The following is a 25,555-nucleotide window of genomic DNA, read 5'->3' on the forward strand; positions in this document are numbered from 1 at the left end:
GACGCAGCGAGAGAATGCGCGGTTTCGCCGGTAAAAGTAAACCGTACAATAAATCCCGACGCGAGAACGGTCGCGGGAACGCGCGAACCGGTGCCAAGGAGGGCAGGGTAAGCTGTTAAACTTTGTATCTCGCGCTTTGTATCGGGAGAGAACAGAATGGACTTCTGCTTGATCTCGTGTTCTAGGATCCCTGTTAAAGCGAGGCTCAAGTGCATTTGCGAAGATAAAATGTAGACACAGCGCACGGACAAAAAGTAATTAGCCGTCCGGCGTAGCTTATATAATGTAATATAACTGAAATTTAGTTACCAGGTCTAATTTTTACTTGTGGAAGCTACTTTCCTCTTTTGAGGGCTAGTTTTTAGCTGTGAGAGCTAATTATTTTTTTTTTCCACGTGGAACATGTAATATGGAGGAAATGTATGGATTGAGCGAAGTAGCGAGGTATGAAGGTTCATGGGTAGTGATCGTGTGATTTTTTTTTCTACTGAAGAGCGGAAACGTGAAAAGTAAAGTTTCAAGTGAACTCGACGACTCGAGCTGTCCTCTGTAACTTTTAGAACTGCGGAAACATGAAACTTTTCACCTTTCACGTTTCCGCTCCTAGGGGAAAGTTATACGATCGTCAGCATGATTTTACGCGAGCTTCGCGATTTTAACACGATTGTGTGACTTTTCAAACTGTAAAAACGTGGAGATTTTTACGTGAAACTTTTCACCTTTTACGTTTCCGCTCCCAAGGAAGAGTTACATGATCGTTTGCATGAATTTACGTGAACTTCGCGGTTTCAGCAATTTGTTGCATTATGTAACTTTTCAAGCTGTACAAGCGTGAAGCTTTCTTTCACTTTTCACGCCTTGATTCTTACACAAAGCATTCAAGTAAATATTACTTGTTTCAAGTATCTTATATATCCACAAATATATTCATAAATTCATCATAAGCATCAAAATACATATTCTTAAATGAATCTTAGTAAATTTAGCGCTTCAATCAAGAATATTAAACAAAAATATCAAAACCAAACTTCGATTTACTTCAAATCAAATCAACCGAATTTAACTTTTCCACGATAAAGTTTATAATATTCTCGACAAGAGAACAAATTTTTCTATTAAGTAAATAATAATAAGCTTTTCTAATACTTGTGATGAGTATATTTTAATACTATTATCAAGAAAATATTCAAGATAACAGTTATATAACCCTTATCGGTCGTAAGTCACCTCTCGAAACTCGCTCTCTGTCAAATGCGGGTACCTGTTGAATCTCGCTCTTATATTCTGTATAAAGCTGATTGTAAATATAACAACAGTAAACCAATGTCTCATATAAAGTTTATTCGGAAATTAGTTATATCACTAATTGGGAATTTACGTGAAGGTGAAATTGCGCGATATGAAACGCTATCAACAACAGACAATGAGGAGAGATTAGATGGAAAACTACATATCCTCCAACTTGATGCTAAAGGAAAACATAATGACTGTTTACTATGTTCTAATCGTAAGTAGCCTGGAGGAAGAAAAACAACAGTATACTTCTGTGAAATGTGCAACAGAAAATCATTCTTTCATGTTGGAGATTGTTTCAAAAAATATCATACATTAAAAACTTATAAATAATTATTTAAGACTCATATATTTGTAATACTCCTTCGAAAAATAAATAATTTCTAACAAAAATGTTATTCTTATAATACTGAAAATTTTTTGCATATTTACCGAAACCAGCTACAACCTAGTGAGAATCACGCATAAAAAGCAAGCGTCCGATAAGGGTTAAAAAAAAAACCAGTTGAGTAATTGCTTATCTTTGAATAATACTTTTCTCTACGTGGAGAATAGTTACACAATTGACATTATGATATGGAATGCGATATGTAGACGATGAACAACCGAAGTTCCTGAGCTTTTCAAATCAAAGTGGCATTTAAATACGCGCGTGCACGCCCGTAATCGAGATTTGTGTCACGACTTCGTTTCCCATATACGGTGTCGGGCGCGCGCGCACAAGCGCACGTATACACGCGTGTCTTCTCACCCGGTAATTGTGCCGCGCGCGATTACGTAATGTTACACCGTGTGCGTGCCCATGTACGAATAATAGAGGCGCGCGCGGCTGCGTGAGCCTTTTTGTCCGGACGAAACGAGGGATCACGCGATAGTCATTGTTGCACGTCCGACGAGAGGAAAAATTACATCGTCGGCCGAAGGCACCGGTGTCGTGCGCGCACACCTTCCTCCAGTTCGTCGAATTCAAACGAGGAAAAAATATACCCCCGGCCTAGAGGGGAGACTGAAAATGACTAGGAAAATTGCCGGTGTGAAAAAAGAAAATCAGAAAAGAATATTCACTCTTGTTAACGTCCGCCGCTCGTGTGTGCAATTTTTTACGCGCGTTTACGATCGTCGTACTGATAAACGCGAGTAGGAACGCATAATGGATAAATACGGCGTGATAAGAGATAAAAATGTAAGGTGCTTCGTGAGAAGTCTTCGCCGGAGTAACGCTGGCCGCGAAGTAAAGGTCGGTTCTCGCTAAATCCGTCTAAACTGCAGCAGACAAGAGGCCGTCAATCTCTTCCGTCAAAATGTCCTTCAATGCTGTCGTATTGGAATATTTACAGTATCCCGCCACCGCCTAGACCGAGTGAATGAGTGAGTAACGTTTATTATCGTCCTGGGGAACAATTGTTCTCAGGAAATACGAAAACAGGCATGGGAACGGTCTCACTGTCAAAAATAATGAGAAAAATGAATTTCGTTCTCGCGGAAGTAAGAAAATAGTGAGACAACTTCAACAAGAAACGAGTAAAAAGCGAATCTTTCCTAATAACTTGTAAAAAATTAAATTGCTTATCAATTATACCATTATTCTAAGAAATTAAAAATACTGACCTTTCAGTGAAAGCCAATGAACAGCAAAATTTGAATTTTGAGGAACAAAAATATCGATGACACACGTAGAACTTAAAATTTACTTTCAACGAAATATAGTCTTAGGCGCATATTCGGAAAATTAAATTGTGTTTCATCAAACGCGCATTCAATGAGATAAAATAAAAACAACACTTGAGTGGAGTCAAGCCAATTCAACGAAATATTTTTTCGACTGATAGTACGAAACAACCTTTACCTTTACCAGTACGAGAGAATCGCGAGATTGGCGCCAGCAAAACAGACGCTGCGCGGGGGAAAGATAACGCGGACAGCTTACCTGAACATTTCGCTCCGATATCGCGTTCGATAAGGGACGAGGTCTTCGCAATTTTGCGGAACACACGAGACGCAGCATTATAAATCGTGAGGTAATAATTTGATTCTCGAGTATCGAAATAATTGGGGCGATCGTTTAACAGAGTCAATGAAAGATTAATAGAATAGTTTTCACGACAAGAAGCCCCGTGACAGTTACGCAGCGCGACGCTGCGTCGAATTGCGCATTTTTTTTTCCTCGAGATACTCGGCTATTGCAAATTACGCGCAACGCACGACGAAGTCGTGCACGTAGTTGAATGATTCACCGAATCATTTAACTACACAGACACGCGCGACTCAGGCTCGCGATGACTAATCTCTTAATAAACCGCTCGGTCCACCTACCGCGCCTGTAATGATCTTTCTCATGCTTGAATTTTATTTGACGCGTTTAATGTGGATCCTGGGCGGAAAGTGTGGGCGTTCGATGCGTAACGGATATGTAAAACGTATGACTCCACCGAAATGACGCGGAAACGTCTCGTCTGGTTGGAAGTTCGAGATAACCGAGTCATTCCCGCCAGATAATTATTATTACACGCGGCAATAATTAGTATTACACGAGTAAATAACGATGATGGCAAAAAATAATAATAAAAAGTCGACACCATAAAATGCGTGTCAATTTTTTATCTTGCATTTTCTAGAGCCACGTTGATATTTTCTTTTACGTTGGTAATAATGAACTGTTATTTATATAGGAGAAAACATTAACTTTACACGTGTTATTAAACGGTAAGAAATTTCGTATTCAAAACGGTCCACTGGGATTTTGTGTTACTTTAACACGGGGGATATGTTAAAAGGTACATAAATATAATGTTAAATGAACGCATTATATTTGTGTACTTTTTATCTCACATTTCTCATGTTAAGGTGACATCAAATTTCAATTTGTCCAGAACTTTTCAGACAAAAGAAATGAAGAACAGAAAATTTCAGACTGCTTTCAGCACCAAATTTTTTACCGTGTAATCGTTATCGCTATCATACGTATTAATTACCTCATAGAGACGCACAAATCGCTTGCAATCGTGTAATAAGCGAAGCAATATGTACGCGCGATAAAGAACGCGCTTTGTTTTGCTCACCGAGAGGTTCTGGACTGCAATGCTCATTTCGCAGCGATGCACGCCTGATTATTCATCGGACAGTACGAGTGCGCTCGAGTACGTGGGTGCAAGCAATGCACCGGTGCGGGTAACATCTGTTGCACCTGGTTTTGTCGTGGCGTTAGAGTGGCGACGGTGGCGAGACGGTAAGTATAGCGATAGATTACGATTGAGCATCGCTGTGATAGTCTCGATAATGGAAGATGCAATTGAACGTTAAACAGTTACGTTTGCGATATAGTTCGGGCGCGATAAGATAAGCAATAAACGCACGCGAGGAACGAATGTAAATAAAGTCTTCGTCCGGGGGTGAGCCGGAAAATGTTCGCGCCAAAGTTGACCAATTCACTGTATCGCGATCTTTTAACGAGCTTTTGGTTTGTGTAAATTTTTATTTCGGCCCAACATCGACCTAATATTCACAGTCAACGTTGAGCCAACATTGGTCTACGTTTATCGAGTTGTTTAGAACTCACAGCAAGCCCACACACTGAACAAACGTTTTCTATGATTCACAAGGCTCTTTCGATATAAAAACTTATATTAACGTGAGTTGTATATACAAAGGGAAGCAATAATGATTACTATTGAATACTTTGAAAATATGAAAGTAGGAATAAAATTCACCTAACAGAAATTAATATCACTGGTCATCATCATTTTGAACACCTTCTGTATATGAAAACTTTTTTCATTTTCGTCCAATTGTTAAATAATAGTAATTGTCTCACCTTTTCCCTTTTCACCTGCATATGATGCAATTTTTGCAATTTTTAATAAAATATTTAAATTTAATTCAATTTATCAATTGCATTTTAACTTAATTAAAAAAAATTTTTTTTTAATAAATTCACAACCAAATTTTTAAACGTGTAAGCAGAACTGCACGCTTTAGCGAGTCGCAATCGTGCGCTTTTGAACTTTTGCACTTTAATTGGTAACATGGCCAACGAGAGTGGGGCAGATGACGGTACAACGCCGGGGGGGGGGGGGGGATCGCGACCGAAAAATTGCATTTTTCCTCGCGGGTGTGATTACGCGTACATACAATATTACACTCGCGCGACGACTCGCCACCGCCGCCGCCGCCGGGCGAGAGATTTCTCAGGGCGGGTCTCTGATTGGATTCCGTTACTGCGGTTAAGTCTCTCAAATGGCTTCGGAGCTTGTGCGCTCCTCGCGATCGTGACAACAAATAAGCGAAGCCGTACGCCCGTCCGCATTCTAGAAATTCTCGCGAAGGCCGGGGACCAGGGAACTCGAGAATTCGTGGAGACAAAAATGTACGCTCCGCGTACTCGAGAAGAATGGAATCCCGAAGTTCATTCCTTGCTTGTCCGATCACGACGTTATCACACGATTCGATTCTCAGTTTTGCATTCACTATTATTATCATTATCAAATCTTTATTGAATACTACCACATTATTGTAACAAGAGTTCGAGAGAATTTGGAATGCAAATCGGCGTGCGATGCTACGCGAAATTAAGTTAATTGAAACTTGAAAAAGTTTGTTCGAGCCACACAATCCAATTAAGAAATAGTTTCCATTAATAAGCGAGTAATACACGCTCGAAGCACGTTGGGGAGAATCTCGTGACTCTCCCTGCCTCTGTCACTTCATTTATACGTGCGTCTCCCTCCTTCTCCTCCCGTTCCCATGTAATAATGCGAACCTCGTACAAATAATTTATGCGCAGCATTACGCACTTGCTTTCGATATCGCGCTGGGAACTCGGCTCGCATAGTTCGCTCATGCCGACTCGCCCCGGTCGCAATTCGCATAATGAATCGCGTGGTATTACGCGCAGCGGAGAGATAATAAGCCGAACGCCCCGTCCCCGGTGACGATTAGCTTTCAACCGCCGATTTTTTTCTCCGACGTTTTCCGCGGAAAATCGCTGTACGGTCGATTCTGCGTCGCGCATCGACTCAGCGACGTTGCGAACGCGGACGGACTTGTAAAATTTTGCACGCCCGCACTCGGCGCGCTCGGCGATGAGGTTCGGAGGTGGGTGCATTGTGGGACAAGGTCGGTGTCGGCCACGCAGACAGGCCACGCTAGGCTGGGCACCCCTTTACGACTAGCTGTTAAATCGTTCGAAGCTAAAAGCGCGACATGACAAGCGGCGGCGACGTTTCCTGTTCCATAAGCGCGTCGTCGAGGCGAACAACTCCCAAACGCGATTCCGTGTGGACGCGTCTGCTCGTCCTTCTCCTTCCTCGGTTTCAGGAAACACAACAACGGTTGTGCAACGGTTGTCGCTGAGTGATTATCGCCTCTAATTGAGGTATATCTAAAAAAATCCATGACGGAGTTTGAAGAATATTCCAACGAACGCTCACTCATCCGTTGTGTTTTCTGAAGCCGCAGCTGAGTCGAAATTTGGACTCTAAGTTGAAGTCTTAAATTCTACAAAAGGAGCTGAGATAGCATAATAAGTTCAATTTCAATTCTATTAACGTAATTTACTTCTACTTTGACTCTGATGTCTTAAATTCCCTTTCCCGCTGTTTTAGCATCAAAACAAGTTGTTCAAGATAACGTTAAAATTAAATTCGTAGAATTAAAGAGGGAAGTTAATAAGTGTCAGTATCGTCAAAGAAGGATTTTATTAGTCCATAGGCCATTTAAGTAGACGCGAACCATCGTTCCGGATCCATAATAAGCCTTTAGCCTTTTACTCCAAGTACTAAATTGTAACGGAACTTCTAACAAAAAGCGTTTGCAGCATTGCGAAACGTCGCAATTCCTAAGATTTAAGCGTTATTACGACTTCTGACAGCGTGGGAAACATCTTTTGTCAGAAATTACATTTTATTATTTCAGAGGAAAAGGTTAAAAACTTACTACACCTATTGCGAATCCGGGGGAGAAAAAAGAATCAGCACCCACGATAAAAAAAAATTAATTCCCACGGGTAAAAGTTTAGCCGGCCATATAACTAAAATCTCGTGAATTTAATTTTGTATCCCTGTGCCTAATTTTTAACTTCTACGGCTAAAAATCTGATGACTAAATTTCAATAGTATTATATGAACAGCTAATTCCTCCCTCTGCGTGTAAGAAACGTCCAAAGAGCAGCATCCACGAATTCCGGCTCGGCGGTAGCCATTATTTTATTATGTTATTTTGCCCGTCGCACTCGCTCCTCATCGAGCGACTTATCGGGCACGATATATTTTTATCGGGAGCCGCACCGCGCGACGCGGTGCCGATTAATCTCGATCAACGGGGAAGCGCGGAGATGCGATCTCGCGGAATGAGAAATGACGAAACGCGCTCGGCCGGACGCAACGCCGCGTGCAGTAAAAATTCCTCGTACACACTCGCCATCCGTGGTCTCTCACGCGACGAGACGAGCGCCTGGTAATCAAAAAAACCCGGCGCTGTGAGCCGGTGCGCGCCTCTTTACGCGGCCCGAGAAAAATGTTACGACGATTTGTCGCCGAACGCATACACGCGGATCATTGCCGTGAGACGCGAGAGAACGAGCGAGCGACGTCCTCTAATAGAAAAGATCGCCGTCGAGGGAAGTGAGTCACTCGCGGTGAGACCGCGGGTGACATCACTCGTGCGTGCGATTTTATTAAAATTTAGAAGAAAGGCGTGACGGCCGTCGCGGTTATTCGACGTACAAATATAGCGCACGGCTGAGCAGAAAAAACGAGGAAAGTCCGAGAGCAACGTGGAGGCACCGAGCGAGAAGTCGCGCGTTTTCAGCGAGTTTTTAGCGGCGAAAAACGTGCGCGAATTACATCGGATAGCTCGTACCTCTGCGAATGAAGAATTTCTCATCGTTTGCAAACTTAACGATTCGCGTTGCAACAATTATTTCACTTGTACCGACCAATCTACGGTCGACAGTTGAGGCGAGCAAATAATGCAAGAATTCGCGATACATAAATTAGAAAACAGTTTAATATATAAGATAATCAGATGTAAAACTGAATAAAATAAAGATAGCATAATTTAAAACATCGGAAAATAATTTCGAGCCGATCTTAATCGAAGACACGGTGAATCGATGGATTTTAATATCGGGAATGTATCGAAGGAATAAAGTACGATGAAATATTTCCGTTAAGCAAGGTAATACCTTCGTGCTCGCGTTTTCGGCGAATGCGACGGGGCGTTGAGACGATTCGTCGCGCGAAACGCGAACGCCGAAGTAGTAAGAAGAGACAGGCCGGAAAAAAGACGAATAAGCAGAACTCACACGTGTTCTCTTTCGCTATCCGGTAGAGCGCTTAATTCGACGTGCATACGCGAGTGTGCATATGTGTGTGTGTGTGTGTGTGTATGTGTGCGTGTAGGAGGGAGCGGAGAACCCGGCGGGAACACGTGTACGCTTTAATCGTAACGTTATATCCGTAAAGAGCTGGCTTTACTTGATACTCAGCGATACTCTTCTCCTCGGGGTCGATAATCCCGAAGACGAGGAGAAAAGCGGCGCGGAAACGGAGTCTCGAATTAATTTCCAATGGTGCGCGTGGTGTCGCATGTTGCCCTCTCTCGCGCGCGCAATAAACGAAGTCGGCTTCGAAGCGGAGACGACGCGACGTGACCGAGAAATGGGAGACACGTAAGGAAATTAACGGGATGAGGAGAGCTCGCTGAGTATTCCTCGAGGTGCAACAGCCTCGGAAAATTGCGCCACCGTACACAGAAGAAAGGGCTAAATTCAAGTGAATTGATTACTCCGATACTCTTTAGCAAATATTTGTTACTTTGATCAAGTAATATTTACTTGATCCAAGTAAAATGTCTCCGGAGCAAATTATCCAAATAAAATATTTAATTGATCTAAATAAAACTGACTCAATCCAAGGAAAAAATTTGCTAAGGAGTATCGGAGTAATTATTTACTTGAATCTAGTATTTTTTTGTACATAATCACGCTCTCGAGAATGTTATATAAGAACGGATAACATGAAATATTAATATAAAAGAATTATTAGCGTGAAATATTAATAATATGGAGTATTACGAAGCGAATATATGAAATATATATTAATAATATATAACGAATATGTGACGAATGAACGCGACACCTCTGTATATTTAACAAATTAAAATTTTTCAAACATAAATTACTCTGTAAAATTAATTATATATCTATTAAGAAAATATATCTTGAATAGAAAGTGACGTCAAACGACGAGCGGGTCGAGACCGGCCGGTAGCAAGAAGAGATAACGAACAAGAGAGATAAAGTTCTGGTGTACGGAAGAAGACAGGCGGGAAGGACAAGAGGGAGACACCCAGACGAATGAATGAATCTCACGGCTCTCTTTCTCACACACACACACACACACACACACAGAGAGCCATGCGTGTTCCGCTTTGCTTATTCAGTGCATCGTCTGATTCGACACGCATTGCTGACACACACAGCCGGTTACTGTCGCGGAATACGAAACTCCCGATGACATTATCCGCGATCGCGTCGTTGACTCCTCGCGTACACTCTGTGCCCGTTTCCCCCTGATTGATTTCGCGAGAACCCGAGACAAATGCCGCGGGGAGAGGGGGCAGACAGATAATAAATGCGTCCTTCGCGTCGAGCGCAGCCGACTTTCTAAGCGATAAAATACAAAAGATCGCGCGCGGGGGGGTGAGGACCTGGAAAAAGGAAAACGGCCGACGGGAAGCGAATTATAACCGCGCAGAGAGCTCATATCTCCGCGATCGGACGATTTCTCGTCGCAAATCTAACGACTCACGTTCGCAACGTATATTTTATAGTTAGTCGTATGATCGGTAATTGAAGTGTACGAATAGCACGCATTCGTAATAAAAGTACCGAGAAATGCGAGCCACGGGAATTATTTGAATATATTTCTACGCGTAAAACATTTCACGTCAATTCCGTATAATTCCAAGTTGTGATACCGACGTTTTTTTCTCTCTTTTTTTTTTCAACAGGCTTCACACGTGCGTAACAATTATTGTATCGATCGGATCAATCTTTCCGCCCGATCGAGCGTCGCGATTTTTCTCTTCGCGTGTATCGCGTGACGCTTTCTCTCCGGGAAGAAGAAAAGGAAGAAAAGAAGATCCCGAAGAGAGCGAATTATTCGTCATTACGCGGCATATTACGCGAACGCGCGCGCGCCACGTAGGCGCGGAGGAGAAGACCCTGTAAGGCGTAAGAGAAATGTGCGGATTCAAATCGCGGCTCTCGGGGATTTCGTCATCGCGATGCACAACGGAATACTGTACGAGTCACGGACGCATCTCTCTTTCTCTCTCTCCCTTTTTTCTTTCTGCAACGTTGCATACCGACACGAGGAGACAACGAAGGCACGCGGCGGCGAGAAGCCGCGGTGCTACCACGTGCGATTGTCGTCAACGGCAAATCGAATTACGAGGATTCACGGGCGGAAGGAGTCGCGGCCGAGCGGAATCCGTCACCTCGCCGTGTCGCCTAATCGAACTTCACGTTATACTCACGGAAAGGTCGCGCGAAACGCCTTCTGTCATTTCGAATTTTCGTCTAAAATTCTTATCTTTTTAATCCCGTCCACGGAAAACACATCCTATTATCTCGGATTTTAATCCAAAACCGTTATCTTTTTAATCGACGGATAAAGCATCATATATTTCACGTTTCAGGACGGTAAAATCGCAAAGTGTTTCCTGTCACTTTAATCTAAAATTGTTATCCGTTTACTCGACGAATAAGGCCGATGAGGAATCACGCATCTGTCGGCGTGGTAATTAACTTGATAGAGAAATTGTCCGGAGGTCATCACAGGAAAGCGTTAGAAAACTCACACGCTTCCCCCTCGGCTCTCCAATTGCGCCGGTAGTAAAAAAACGAGGGCAATTGATCTCCGTCCGGGTCACAAAAATTAACCACAACTTCGAGTTAATTTCGTCGTGCCACCCGACGACGAATCTAATTACCACGAAACTGTGCTCACCAACGCGGACTAACGTTTCGACACTTGTTATTCTAATTAAGATAACGTTATCTGGTGTCGCCGACAGTTCGAACTTCGTTCTTACTCGACTTGTCTCGCCAGATTTTCACATGTCGAAATTTCCGCACGGATTCCGCTCGAAATTCGTGCATCGCAATTTCCCGTTCCAATTTCGCGTCATTTCCAATCACGAAGCGAAAGGATCGAGCTATGTAATCATTAGCGGTTTCAGCGAAGAGAGGAAGAGGAAGAAAGAAAGAGAGGGAAAGAGAGAGAAAGAGAGGGAGGGAGAGAGAGAGCAATAACAAATAGAAGCGCGACTGTCAGCGAGACGGGAAATTTCCCAGTCATCCTCGTTAATATCCGCGACGATGATCGGCCGATGATGCCTCCGCGCATGTCCACGTACCGCGCGAAATAAACGGCGGCCAGTGTGTTACTCATTACGGGCGGGGCGAGTTAATCACGTCGGAGCACGAATCACGCTCCGTTCCGCGCGCACACACGATATAACGCTAATTGGAATCGAAATTGCAGCCCTTCCGGATCGCGAGAGCGTTACATGTCGTTACGTCAAGTTACGTGAAATCGACGTGTTGCGAAAAACGCCGGGAAGTATCCCGGCAACGGCGACGAAGACGACGATGAAACTGGTTTCACCGATGATTAATCATTAGTCGATTCTAATTCAATCTCATGAGGTCTTATTCGCCAATTTCGAATGCGTTCTTAACTAACCAGAAATGGAAATTACCTCGAATGAGCGAAGAGCACACACGGTTAACACGATTGATTGTCACGCTGATTTCCGGATTTCGGTTTTACAAGAAATTAATCGATGATGTAACTATTTGTATAAATTAATTGATGATGTAACTATATGTACTTATTTTCACGGGCAAGGACGCTTTTAGAAAAGAAAAAGACAAAACAAAAAATATAGAAGAAAAAGACACGAAATAATCTAAATTAACAATGCAAGATAAAGACGTGTAATGTTTAGTTATATCTTACAATTATAAATAAGAGCGAAATCTTGTCAGTGACGTATCGTTAATATCATTGGTCGTTTCAATTTACCGATTGACGGGGAGAAGAAATCACAAGATATGACGGCAAGACATGACACGCGAAATTACATATCCTTCTAATGGGGTCCATATAAGACCGGACGGGTGGACGGATGGACGAAATAGTGAAATCACACGGAATGGTTCTAGGACTAACATTAGCTGAGGCTAACATGTCTGAAATTATGAAAGATGCGGTGAATAAGTGTGACTCGAAACGCGCTTATGTTTCATTTGAACGTTTCACTGGCTCTCTCTCTCTCTCTCTCTCTTTCTGTTGGAAACGTACAAGCGATTTCCCGGAGCCCGAATGTTAATCACTCGTCTGGAGTCTTCAGATGCAACTAACTTACTTGATTAAATGACTTTATGAAACGTAACTCAATGAGACGCGCGCTCACCGTCACGGTATTCAACGTGTCAAAGTACCCGGCGGTACGAGGGGAATTTGCAGATCCGGCATGTCGCGGACTTCGGGGACGAGCAGCGTCGTGGCGAGGAATGAGCAAACAGAGAACGAACCTGGCGTCCCGCGATACGTACGCACGTGGACGACGACGACGCGTGCGTGCGCTCACGCACGCATATATACGCGTACAAATGCGCCGTCACACGCTTTGTCGTGGTCCACTTTGAACGTTCGGACGAAGAAACGCGCGCAATTCTCTGAAAGAATTCCCTGAAGGAAGCTTGGAAAATAATATTTATTCTGGCTGAACGGAGAGAGAGAGAACGGGTTATCTCCTCGTTCCTCTCTCTCTCTCTCGATCGAGAGAGCAGGGACGCGTAAACGTCAGCTTTTATGCGGAGTGTTGCGCTACCGGCGACGTGGAAAGGACGCGCCGGGAAGCGTTTAAAAGTCCTTGCGCGCGCTCCGAAGGAGGGATCCTCCGTCGGCCGGTCGCGGAGCGACAGCCGTGCATTATCCCGACCGCAGGACCGCTCGCTTTCGCCGCGTCGACACGCCTGGCATGCGTTTAACTACCCGAGATTCGTAATCCTGCGAGCGAGCGAGTTGCTATTCCAGCTTTCACGCTCTTCTCGCGGCGGAGTCCTCCTCCTCGGCTGCTTCGTTGTTTACCGGATATTAAACGTCGCGTTATTATTACATGCACACGCATGTTAAACGCACGTTAGTCGTCACGAGAGGCGCATGTATGCAGTTTAATGTCGCCTGTATCAATGTTCTCGCTTCTCTTATGAGCGTCGTTGCGATCCCGCGGCGCAGCGCGAATCGCGCGTTTAATGAACCCTGAACAAACACTCGGCGTGTTGCGCCTAACTCCCTCGAGCTACGCGAGGAAGACATTTATGATCCTCTAACGCGGCCGTGGCGGGCCCGCAGCGCACGCGGTAAGGTGGGGCAATATCGTGAAATTAACTTCGCCGAGGCGGAGAAGGCAAGAGATTGCGACACGAATCGAGGAAAATCGAAGATTGCCCGGGAATGTTTGAAATCCATGATTAAAGTGCGATTACGTTGGAATTCTTACGCCGTTTATTTTTTTTTTTTTGCTAAAATACAGGCATTTAAATAAAAGGGAATGATTTGAGATTTATGTTTGTAATTATTAAGATCTATTTCTTATAATTATTAACATTTACATTCGTAATTATTAAGATTTATATTTTGCAATTTATCAAGATGGAACTTGGCGTAAACTGTTCCGAAATATATCCTAATGCTTTCCTTTTGAGTGTAATACGCTGCCAGGAGCAACGTTCGATTAGCACGAGTTTTCTCGTGATCGGTCAACGTGTCGAGACGGCCTAAAACATCGCGAAAATAACTGCAAAACTGTGCACGTACAAGGAACACGGCGCGAGAACGTGGATTTTCTCAACCCAACTCTCCGACTGGCTCGTGTATCTCTCCCTCTCTCTTTTCCTCTTATTCGCTTCGTCGCGCTCTTTTTCAGATAATTGCAGTCTCTCGAGAGAGTGTTAAGTTACTGCGGCTAAAGTACGGTTGCGTAAGAGACGGTTTGTCGCGCACGATGAAGAACGCGATAAACAATTCGGCGGTTACAACGCCAACAGCGATTTTCGCGTGTCGACTTTCTTTCTGCGATAAAGTGGAACGCGGGTTTCGTCACGGAGAACGAGGAAGGAGGAGATGGAGATAAAGAGAGAGAAAGAGAAAGAGATGGACACGTGGAAGGGAGATCAAGCTAAGAAGGTTTATGTTTCACTTACGCCTCGCAGTACGGCTGTTTGTTGAAACCCTTGTACGTCCGCATGTTCAGGGTCATTCCGCAGCCCTGACACTTGAAACACTGCTTGTGCCATATCTGTAACAAGGAAACATTATCATTGACATTCCCGGTCGTGCAAGACGCAAGAAAAGCAGGCACGCGGCAGCACAATCGAGGAAAACGTCAAGCGCGATACCGCAACGACGGCGCGCGCGCGCGTCGATCGAATTTGCTAACGCGATTTGCTCGCAGCCGCGAATCGCCGTTCTAACGAGCCGACTCTTCGGCGTTTGATCGTCGACATTAATTATAACCTTCGCGCTCTACTAACGGGTGAAGAGACCACGACGACGACGAAGAAGAACCAACACGGTGGTCAGGCGCGAGAAAAGATCAGCTCGGTCGTAGGAAATCAATCTCGAGCGCGTAGTTGTTGCGGAGAGACGTTTTCGCCCGGCGTGTCGTTTATCGACGCGGCTGGAGAGGAACGTCTGACCAGGTTATCCGCGAGGCGTGATGAGATTCACGAGCGGGGATTGATGATGATGTGCCAAACGGTGCGTTAGGCACGAGACACGTTCGACGAAACAGCGCGAAATAAGTGTGGGATTTGATTAAAGCTGGCTGCAGCGATCGAGCAAACGAACAAGGAACGAACGGCGAACTGTGCGAATTTGTGTCGCGTATAATTTGGGAACCGTGTACCTGTACCAGAATGAATTCAAACAAAATGTTTCGTACTGATTTCCTCGGTGCCTAAGGTAATTTACCGAAGAAGGCTCGTGCGCGTTTAGACGCGAATGTGTTACATTTACCGTTCGCTCGCTCGGTGTATGCGCGGGAAAAAAGTTAATCTTCTTAGAAGACTTTTAGTCTTGATTGAATTTATATGAGGTGTTTTATTGATACAAGTATTACTTGGATTTAATTCAAGACTAAAAAAAAAAGTCTTCTAAGGAGATTATAATATTCTTGCTTGTATATGAGAATATATATTCTTGATGTAAGACTATTTTTTGTGCGTCCATTTTTTCACGATCGCCACCACCGTTTATCTGAGAAACCATCCACCACAGATAATCCTATATTTTTCTCACTTCTTCCCATAATAGCGTAAAATAGATTCGCTTTTTTATGTGAATATAGAATGAAAAACCCGTATATGACGTCGGTCTCTCGTTGAAATCGGCGAAAATCACATGTGTATGACGCGTGATAGCGGACATGTCAAGTCGGATCATCGCTGTTTTCAGTATCGTCAAATCGTTGTCTCGACTATTTTCACGAGCTCTTTTTTTTTTTAACGCAGGTACTTGAATAAAAGGTGAACGATCCGAGTGAATTTCGAGCGGAATCGTGGGATTTTCCTGAAGACTCTGTCTCATGATTAGGGAAGGAACGCTCTCGCCGTGACCCCCGTTCTATTATTAGTCGCCGATGACCTAGAGCACTCCACAAATCACTATTGGCGAACACTGTCCCGTTTTTCCTTCGAGAATTTATCAAGTGTCAACGGAGCGCGTCCGATAAAGACAAAGCGACACGACCGTTTCTTCTTCATCATTCACGATAAGATCCTGCAGCCGTCCAAATGAGATAAAAGCTCGATTATTATAATCCTCTTTCTCTCCTCCCCTCTTGCCCCCCTCCCCTCCCCCGCTCAAGGACGCGAAGGAGGCCGAGCAGTGAATAGTGCAGATCTCGAAACGGTTCTCTCTCTCTCTCTCCCTCTCTGTCTCTCTTTTTCTCTCACTCTCGGCCTTGTCGAGCGTTAACGCACGATTCGCCTTTTAATAAATACGGTACGTGGCATTCACGTTACACGATGCAGACGGCGCCGACCAAATACGTCCGCTATAATCTAGCGGTCGTGCGTAATCTTCGTCTTTCTTGCGATCTTTCTCACGTGCGCCGAGCCGCTTTAAAGGACGTTTCAAATGAGAATCACAGCCGCGAAAAAGAGAGAGAGAGAGACTCAACAGCCTTCAAAAGAGCGAGATATTCCGATCGTCCTCTTTCGCGTAAGATCCTGCGGCGTTCGGCAGAACGCGGATGCGTTGCGCAAGCAACCTCGACAACGATTTCGGCGAAGCCGTGATTGCGAAACGCGCTCATTAACAGTGCTCCTCCGCAGATTTCGTAATCGCCGCCCAGCCGCGTGATTTTCCCACAGGACTTCCGTCCTTGCAAAATCGCGCGCTGCGGTCAGGAAGCTGAGGAGGCAATGAGCGCGAGCACCGCGCTCCAACGATCCTTTCGAAAGCAGCTCACGTCGGGAAACGATCGGCCGGGACGAAACGGTGCCGCCGGAACTATAAAACGGGCTTGTAATAGAAATAACAAAAATATAACAGCTAAACGCGTTTCTCTCTTTCTCTCTCTCTCTTCCTTTCTTCTCTTGAAGTTCGATTACGCGAGAGGAAGTAGTTTATCATTCGCTTCGGGGAAAAAAGAGAAAATGAACTGTCCCCCCCCGTTTAGTAGTAAAAAATAAGCAAAATATGAAAAAAATAAATCGGTTCACGTAACAGAATTGAAACGAAAATTCGGTGACGAGAAACGATATCTCTGTTGTCGCGACTGAAACATTCGTCTAGGCATTCGGCTGCGTTGAAACTCGGCTGAGATAACTAAAGGAAAATTGAAATCTCTCGCAGGAATTTGTTTGTTCGTGTAATCGAGGTTTCGTCTGGTTCCCAGTAGGCCTGTTCTGTAACTTTTAACGACAATGTTGTCGTTACATAGTCGACGTAGTTTTGCTACTACACCTGCACAACGATAATGTAACGACAACGATACTGTCATTAAAAGTTACAGAATAGGTTTACATGTGACAGAAGATCAATTACACGAGTCAAATTACTTTTCCGAAGATTCGTTCCTATTTGAATAATTGATATTTGAATAATATCCATAATTTGTAATCAAACTTGTCTCTCGATGTAGCAATTAGCATTTTACATAGTACGTGCACGTGCGTGTTTATCTGTCGGAGTTTATCTTATCTGAAAGAACAGAAGGCAAATCGAGGCGGCGAACGCGACTTCGCGACTTCGGCGAGTCGCGAGATTGAGAAGCGCCCGTTCTCGCGGAGGAAGAAAGGTGTTTCATCGTAAGCACTGCGAAACTTTCGTCCTTAATTCCGCAAAACGTTGCCGGCGAACGTATCAAATAAAGCTGACAACGCGACGACGGACGTCATGCCGAGACATGAGAAGACCGAAACACACGCGACGAACACGATCGAGTTTATTTTTCCTTTAATTCTCGTCTTCTTCTTCTATTTTATGACCGATCGATCCGTGGCGCACTGTAATTAACTCAGATTCGCTCTCTGCAAACGTGCGCGTGGACTCGCTCGTTTGTGAAATTATAATGCACGCGGCTTTGCTGTCAAACCGCACACACAGGTTCGGGCGAAGAAATCCGCGTAGGGAAAATAACACCGTAGAGCGGCGGCTCGCTTGACCGAGGCGCTTTCACCCGATTTCGGAATGTTTTTCACCCGTACAAGGCTCTTGTTTCGCAAGTTATCTTATTTATAGTTGCCATATACGGTATCGCGTGGATTAAGAAGAGAGTGGCGGCGGCGACGACGATGGCGTACATGTTGTCCGCGAGTTTTGGATACGCGCGTCCTCCGAGGATACGTTCGTCGGGGCATGTCGGTGCTTAATTATCCGCTCTTACGCGGAACACGATCAGCGACATGTCGCGCGTAAAACCCGAGAGACACCTGCTCTAAAATTCATATACAAATACAATAAATAAAATGAATGTTCATAAATAGTAAAATATAAATATAATAAAATATAATAAAATATAAAAATAAATAAATAATCAACCGAATATTATATTAATTATATAAATCGAAATTATATATCTTTTTTATATATAATTTATATATATAATTTTATATATTAAGATTATATTGTAATAATTATCTTGAAAAGTCGGTCGGCAGTTGGCGAAATAAAAAATTCGCCACGGAGATCTCGTTGCTCGTCGGGATAAAGAAGAAAAGATCACCGGATGAAGTAGAGACGTGTTTCCCGTCCGAAAGCCGAGAAGGAGTTTGATAGCGATGATAGCGTTCGAATCAATGCTATCAACGAAAGTGAAAGTTTGGCGAATTGTCGGGTAAAGTGGGAGTCGGTGAGACAATGACAACAGTGTGATCTTGACTAACATTTCTAACGAGCTAATTATTAAACAACACATACGAATTACATTTGATTCAATGATTCGGCGACGATGACGAGCGTCGAATTAAACGCGACGAAAACGGATCCAGTGGATCGACGGAGGATCCTGCGAGAGTTGCGAAAAACGAGTCATTGAATGAAAGAACGATCTAAATTGTTAAATCTATTTTTCCATGAATTTTGACATCTGGAAGAAAATAAAAATTATTACGATTAAAAAAATAATATAGCTAAAAACGTAGCTATAAATCTTTCAAGTAAAACTTAAGAAAAAGTATTATTTAAAAAATAATTTTAAGAATTCATATTTTCTAAATATTATATTATATATTGTGTCATATCTTCTAAGGAGATTATAATATTCTTGTTTATACATGAAATCTAAAAAAACGAAACTTAAAAAACAAAACCTAAAAAAAAAATAAAACTAAAAAAAGGCGAGAACCAAAAAAAGACGAGAACTAAAAAAAGACGCGAAACCTGAACGCAAATGTAAACGCGAAACCTAGCTGCGAAAATCTATGCGCAGAACACACGCGCAGAACCCACGCGCAGGACCCATGCGCAGATCCTACGCGCGAGATCTAACCTAACGTAACCTATCCGTGAAACCTAACTGAGAAACAAAACAAACGCGAAACTTGAAAAACGAAACCTAAAAAGCTAAACTTAAAAAACGAAACCTAAAAAAGCAAAACCTAAAAAAACACGAAACTTAAAAAATAAATAATAGAGTAATAGAGAATAGATAAATAAGTATAGATAAATAGAGTAATAGAGAATAGATAAATAAGTAATAGATAGATATCACGCGAAATCTCAAATCACGACCTCGCGTAGCTACGTTTTATCTGTTTGTCTGATCGAAATAGAGATATCGCAGCAAAGTTATCGTGCTGGCGGAACCTTTGTTGAATCGTGCCATGTTCCGCGCTTATTAACGTGGCGGTTGCACCGCGATCTTTGACAGGGCGTATATTGCGACATTCGCGATAAATTACGCGAGTTGATTTACGGCGTTTCGGACGTCTGTATGTGAAGTTCTCCTTCGAAAGAAGAAAAAAACTGACGTCAAGATTTGCCCAGCGTTTTTGTGTGGTTATAACTATTTGTGAGGTGGGCAAAAATTAATTTTTCTACGGACGAATATGGGCAAACGATTTCGCATTTCCGGCTAACTTCACGGACCTGCGTTTCATTTCGCGTCTATCGCGACGAAAAAGGCCGTCGAAAAGGCGAGGACATCATTCGTCCCCGCCGCCGTCGGCGTTTAATAAGGAATCACACGTGGCGTGCGTTTCATTACATTCGCGCCTTCGCAATCGAAACGGTCGGGAAATAACCGGATACCGCGTGTCGCATCGTTGGCATACCAGGAATATTCGGGGAATGAAAAGCAGCGGATACGCGGAGAAAAGCGAGAGAAAGAAGAGGGTCCGGTTGCTCGATCGAATCGATTAATCAACACGCTCACAACACACACATACACAACCTTCTGCGTAAAAAACGCTGCGAGTGTATTTAGGAAGATGAGAGAAAACCGTTTTGTGCTACGATAATAATTTCGTATTCGAGGGAATATCATTAACCAACATTAGCCAACGTTATTAATGGCGATTGAAACTCATTGATATTAAACTAAATCGTTACCGTTCAATTATTATATCCGTATTAATTATATTAATTAATTCCAACGATCCCGTTGGTCTACGAAAAAGAAGACCGGGAGGAGCGGGACGACTGGAATTTCGAGGCGCGTCGACGTAGAGGCGCAAAAATCAATGCTGCGCCGACACACGGCGTGGACCCGGGACGACATTCCGACGCGAGTCCTCCTCGAATCAGCGAATCTCTCGATTGACGGGCGAGCAACAGGTTGAGATCGACTCCCACCTGTTATGCGAGCGAGCGAGCGAACGCGCACACACACGAAGCCCACGCAACGGGTAGTCTGAGATCGGAATTCGTTCGCAGTTTCGCTACAGAGGTCGACCGCCTGCGTGTGTGTATGTGCGTGCGTGTACGTATGTATTCGCGTAGGTTCCAAATGGACGTATTATCGTGTCCACCGGCCGATGAAATTTATTCCGCACTCCCGGCGAATGATCAATCGAGTCGATCGATAGCGATCGAGCGGAGATCGGTATCGGTAAAAAGCAAATGTTGACGATACGAAGACGCTAAAACACCACCTCCACCACGCCCAAAATGATAACGGCTATTTACGGGGCCGGGGAACGTGTCTCTACGACGAGTACACGAGGAAGAGAAGGGAAGACGGGAAGCTTAGTGGGTGCTCTTCGCTAATGGGACGTAGATTAATCACTACTGTAAAGCTCGGGAACGCGCGTGCTCGCGTAGAATGCGGGCCAGACAGACAGATGAAGCTACGAGTACAAAAATACTAGAGACTTCGCCGATATTGCATCGGTGTTTTGGTTTTCTTCTTAATTTTATGGCTTCATTTTATTATTTTATTATTATATATTGTTTCTCTTTTATTTTTTTTTTTTCACGTGCTGATGCAATAACCCTATTTCTTTTTCATGCAACCAAAGGGCGCTTTCCCGTGAATAATAATAATGAGAGATAATATTATTCGACGACGAAGTTCGAAATTTCGAATAATTCAACTTCCAAGTATCGAAGCTATTAATAGAATTAATTTTGAAGAGTGTAACAAAATGCTGCGCAATGAGTATCAGTTTAAGTATCTTTAGCTCAATTCTGAGATTTGTATTCGTCTATTTTGCTTTAAAAAGCGAAGTGAATGAAGAAAGCACGAACAATAAATCTCATTTACTTTATTTTAAAATAAATTAAAATTTCGCCATGGTAATATAATGCAAGAAAAAATTACATTCTTTAAGACAATAAATACTACTCAAAAACTTTCCACATGGAAGAATTCATTAATTGCACACATATTTTCCTTCGGTTCTTGAAGTTTTGAATATTCAAATATTCGAATATTTATGAACATCTATACTTAAAAAGTTCATTATTCAAATATAACGAGTTGAAGATTCAGAAGTTCGAAGCTTCGAATATAATTTCTAATTTTGATGTAATAATAATAATTATATATGTTTTTTATCTTTTACTTGTTCGATATCCGACAGCGGGAGCTTCCTCGTCGCGCTCGTGCCATCCGCGAGAATTATAATAAATAATTTCGCGGCATCGGTCGCGGGAGAACGTTCGCGTTGTAAAAATACTCGCTCACGTGGGATCCTCTCGCGTGGACGGAGATATTCGAAGGAATGCATGAAGAGCGCATCTCGAACGAGACGGTGATTATTTATACGAATGCCGGAGGTGCGGCGCGCTCTGAAACCACGCGGACTTTTCGTCCGTGAATAAAAAAGACCGCTCGGTCGAAAAGGTCATTTCGAGCGGTCGAACGGGCATTAGACCATTAGAAAGTAACGCACGCGAAGGGAGAGAAATAAATAAACCGGAGAGCACCCGCGGGCGCCGCCGTATTTTTTTTTTCCTTCCATGAGAGACCACGAGGCTGGCTCGCCGCTCACGACGACGACGAGCACGAGGAAGAGAAAGAGGGGCCCGGCTAATTACGAGCATTTTCCTTTATTAAACCTGAATTCGCCTTAATTATCCCTCGTGCGCTTTAATTCGTCTTCGGCCTGTTGACCGCGTAACGTTACGCGTCTCCTCCCGTCTCGTCTCGATTCCTCCTCGTCGCGCCGCTCTTCCATTTCTTTCGTTCTTTTCCTCCCTCGTTCTTCCCCTCCTCCTACTCGTTTCGCGGAGGGAACGAGAGAAAGAGAGAGACGCAGAGACTCGCAACCGCAATTTCACGAGGCATTGACAGCACGCGGTGGGAACGAGCGTAAACTTGGGCGTAAACAACAATCTACACGCGAAGTACATAAACCACTTTACAAGTAATCTAAAATGCGTACGTGAATGTGTGTGCGTGCGTGTGTGCTCGAGAATGCGCGGACAAACGCGAAAACGTAGTCGCTATTTTCCATTAACTGCGTTACCTCGGAGTTTACGCTCGGTTCCGCAGTTCAGATATTCCGTATGGCGCAAAAAGAAACATTATTTACAGAAAAAAAACACTATCCGAGTCGGAAAATACCTATTCTGAGTCATTCTACTGGAGAGAGAGAGAGAGAGAGAGAGAGATCCAGGAAATTCGTTTGAAGTCTAAAAACTTTTATGACGTAAAATCTGATGAGAGCATCGTTGAAAGTCGCATCGGTTGAAATCGATTGACATTCGCTGGATTTTTCCTTTTTTCTTTCTTTCTCTTTTTTTTTTTTTTAATAGGCTTCACGTTGTGATGTGAAACTTCTCCGAACACTCCACGTGGGAGACGCCGAGGACGCGGATAGACGCGTGCAGCGCGTGGAGAAGGATTTAGAAAACACCAACGTGGCCGATCGTGCGGCCCGATACATCCAAATTTAGGACCACGACTTCCTCTCTATCTCTCCTCTCGAACGACGCGGAATGCCGCATGCCGCCCACGTGATTTAAACCCCGTTAACTCGCCCGGCGAGTTTTATTAACCCTCCATCGCCGAGGTGTACAAATGAGATATGTTTCAAACAACTCATACGCGTCTGTTTTTCCCTCTTTCGCGCTCCTGCGCGAACATCTTAACGAGCGTTAGAAGAATTCACTAAGCAGAGTGACCGCGAAGTGAAAAGATACAAATTTGTAAACAAAATTCGCGTCAGACGTTATAAACACATGAACGAACGTTAATGATACGAGTGATAACGAAAAGATCGTAAAAAACAATGTCTTGAATATCTCTGAAACGAGACGTAGAAACTCGTGCATAACTTATATTTTATTAAAAAATCCGCACGGAAAAAGAAATCTCTTTTTCCGAATTTATCTTGCGCCGTGATATTCGTCTCGTTTATCCTTACGTTGAATGACCGATATCGCGCGATCCTCTGGCCGCAGAGACCAAGATTTTCCTCGTCCTCCTAGTCATTTTATGCCGAATTTTTATATTCTCTCGTAAATATAAACCGTAACTTCGTAATCGGAGATTGATTTATCTCGTCCCGTCAGAAATATATGAGTCACGCGCGGAAAAAAAAAATCTAGCTGCATTAATCGGAAAAAGTGAGCAACTAGACGCGTTTTGTTTGAAGGAAACGGAATTTCTGGTCGTAAGAACCACACTTGAGTCATAAGAACCAGAAATTCTGTTTCCTTCAACAAAACAAAAACCCATCCGGTTGTTCACTTTCTGATTAACGCGTTAATCTTGCGTTAATCTTGCGTTTCCGATTAATGCAGCTAGACTTTTTTTTCCGCGCGTGACATATATTTCCGACGGGGCGAGATAAATCAATCTCCGATTACGAAGTAACGGTTTATATTTACGAGAGAATATAAAAATTCGGCCTAAAATGACTAGGAGGACGAGGAAAATCTTGGTCTCTGCGGCCAGAGGATCGCGCGATATCGGTCATTCAACGTAAGGATAAACGAGACGGAATATCACGGCGACTGCGGCCGAGGACGGCTCGGTGAGCGGAACTAAACGAGAACGGTACATCCTGTAATCTATCGCGGAAAAAATTTTCGTCCGCTACGATGCGCCAATCGTCTCTCCTTCTCTCTCCCTCCCGACATCTCGGCGATAACCGCAAGAGAAGAAACCGAGTACCGGACCGAGAACGACTCCCGGTAAATGGACAATAATTCTCCGCCCGCACTTTTTTCTCCCGTCAATCTTCTGCGGGAGAGACAAGCAGGTGTGTAATAAAAAAAAAAAGCATATAGAAAATTTCTTCGAACAATATCTCCCCTCGACGGAACATCATAGTTCTCCACGAGAGAACGCAGAACGGAACAAGTTTCCAACGAAGCTCCGTAATTCCGATGAGATCTGGCGCAAATTAGGACGGCGAATGGAAGCGGACGCGAAGTATCTCTCTCTCCCTCTCGCGCGCGCGGCCTTTCGCGTGATAAATACTAAGATAAAAATTCTCAGTATTTCAACAAAACGCGACAGATCCGCGAGCGGAACTCGCGCATTTCGAGTCGCAGCAACAAGTCCGGCGAGTCTCAAGGTTTTCCCCCCGGCCAAAGCGGAAGTTGGCACACACAGTGGAATGAGGTAAGACGCGAGGGAAGTGTCCCCCCCCTTCTTCCACGTTCGTGGTCACCGTTCTTGTCTCCGAACGACATTCTCCGTCATACTCGTTGCGATTTATCTTCTCATTAACCGAGGCTGCACCGCTAGAGAAACGAGACCATCGGCAACGAGAGGAGCATCGCGATGATCGCGAGCGGTATATCTCTCTCTCTTTCTCTCTCTCTCTCTCTCCTGAACCCCAAATCGCCGGTTATAACGTCGACGTTAAAGGCCGCGCCGCTCTATGCGAGCAGCGACTCGCAGCAGGCCGATTGCGATCGAACGCGAGAACGGTACATCCTGCCGCGTTCTCTCCCACTCCGTTTCTCCGTCTCTCGAAAAATGCTCGCGCCCGTTCCGTACACCATGAGCGGGATAATATCCGACCACAATGGTCGGCCCATAGAGGATCCCTGCGAGCGATAACGATAATAATTTGATGATGATGATATGATAACACGACGTATAATATGACGATAATATGATACGTGTAACAATATGATAATAACGTAACAATATCACATATAATAAGCGTATAAACAACGATGTGACGCATAACGACGAAATAACAGTGACAACTTGACGAAATTGTCAAGTGAAACATCACTTGAAATTTCGAAGTTCCGAGTTTCGCTCAGAAAGAAAATCT

The 25,555-nt window shown here is 43.8% G+C and overlaps 1 protein-coding gene across 3 annotated transcripts in view; it reads right to left on the reverse strand.

Moving 5' to 3' along the window:
- Positions 1 to 25,555, reverse strand: part of LOC106741087 (LIM and SH3 domain protein Lasp) — a 42,592-nt gene that overhangs the window by 14,927 nt on the left and 2,110 nt on the right. For 2 of the 3 annotated variants that reach the window (XM_014612747.1, XM_014612730.1), the window contains exon 2: positions 14,570 to 14,664. In XM_014612747.1, coding sequence (XP_014468233.1) covers positions 14,570 to 14,664 — 95 coding nt within the window. Of the gene's footprint in view, positions 1 to 3,220; positions 3,615 to 14,569; positions 14,665 to 25,555 lie in introns of those variants that run through there. The other variant, XM_014612739.1, reaches the window with a different exon arrangement.

This window comes from Dinoponera quadriceps, unplaced genomic scaffold, assembly GCF_001313825.1.
Source record: "Dinoponera quadriceps isolate SergipeBrazil2010 unplaced genomic scaffold, ASM131382v1 scaffold71, whole genome shotgun sequence".
NCBI lineage: Eukaryota > Metazoa > Arthropoda > Insecta > Hymenoptera > Formicidae > Dinoponera > Dinoponera quadriceps.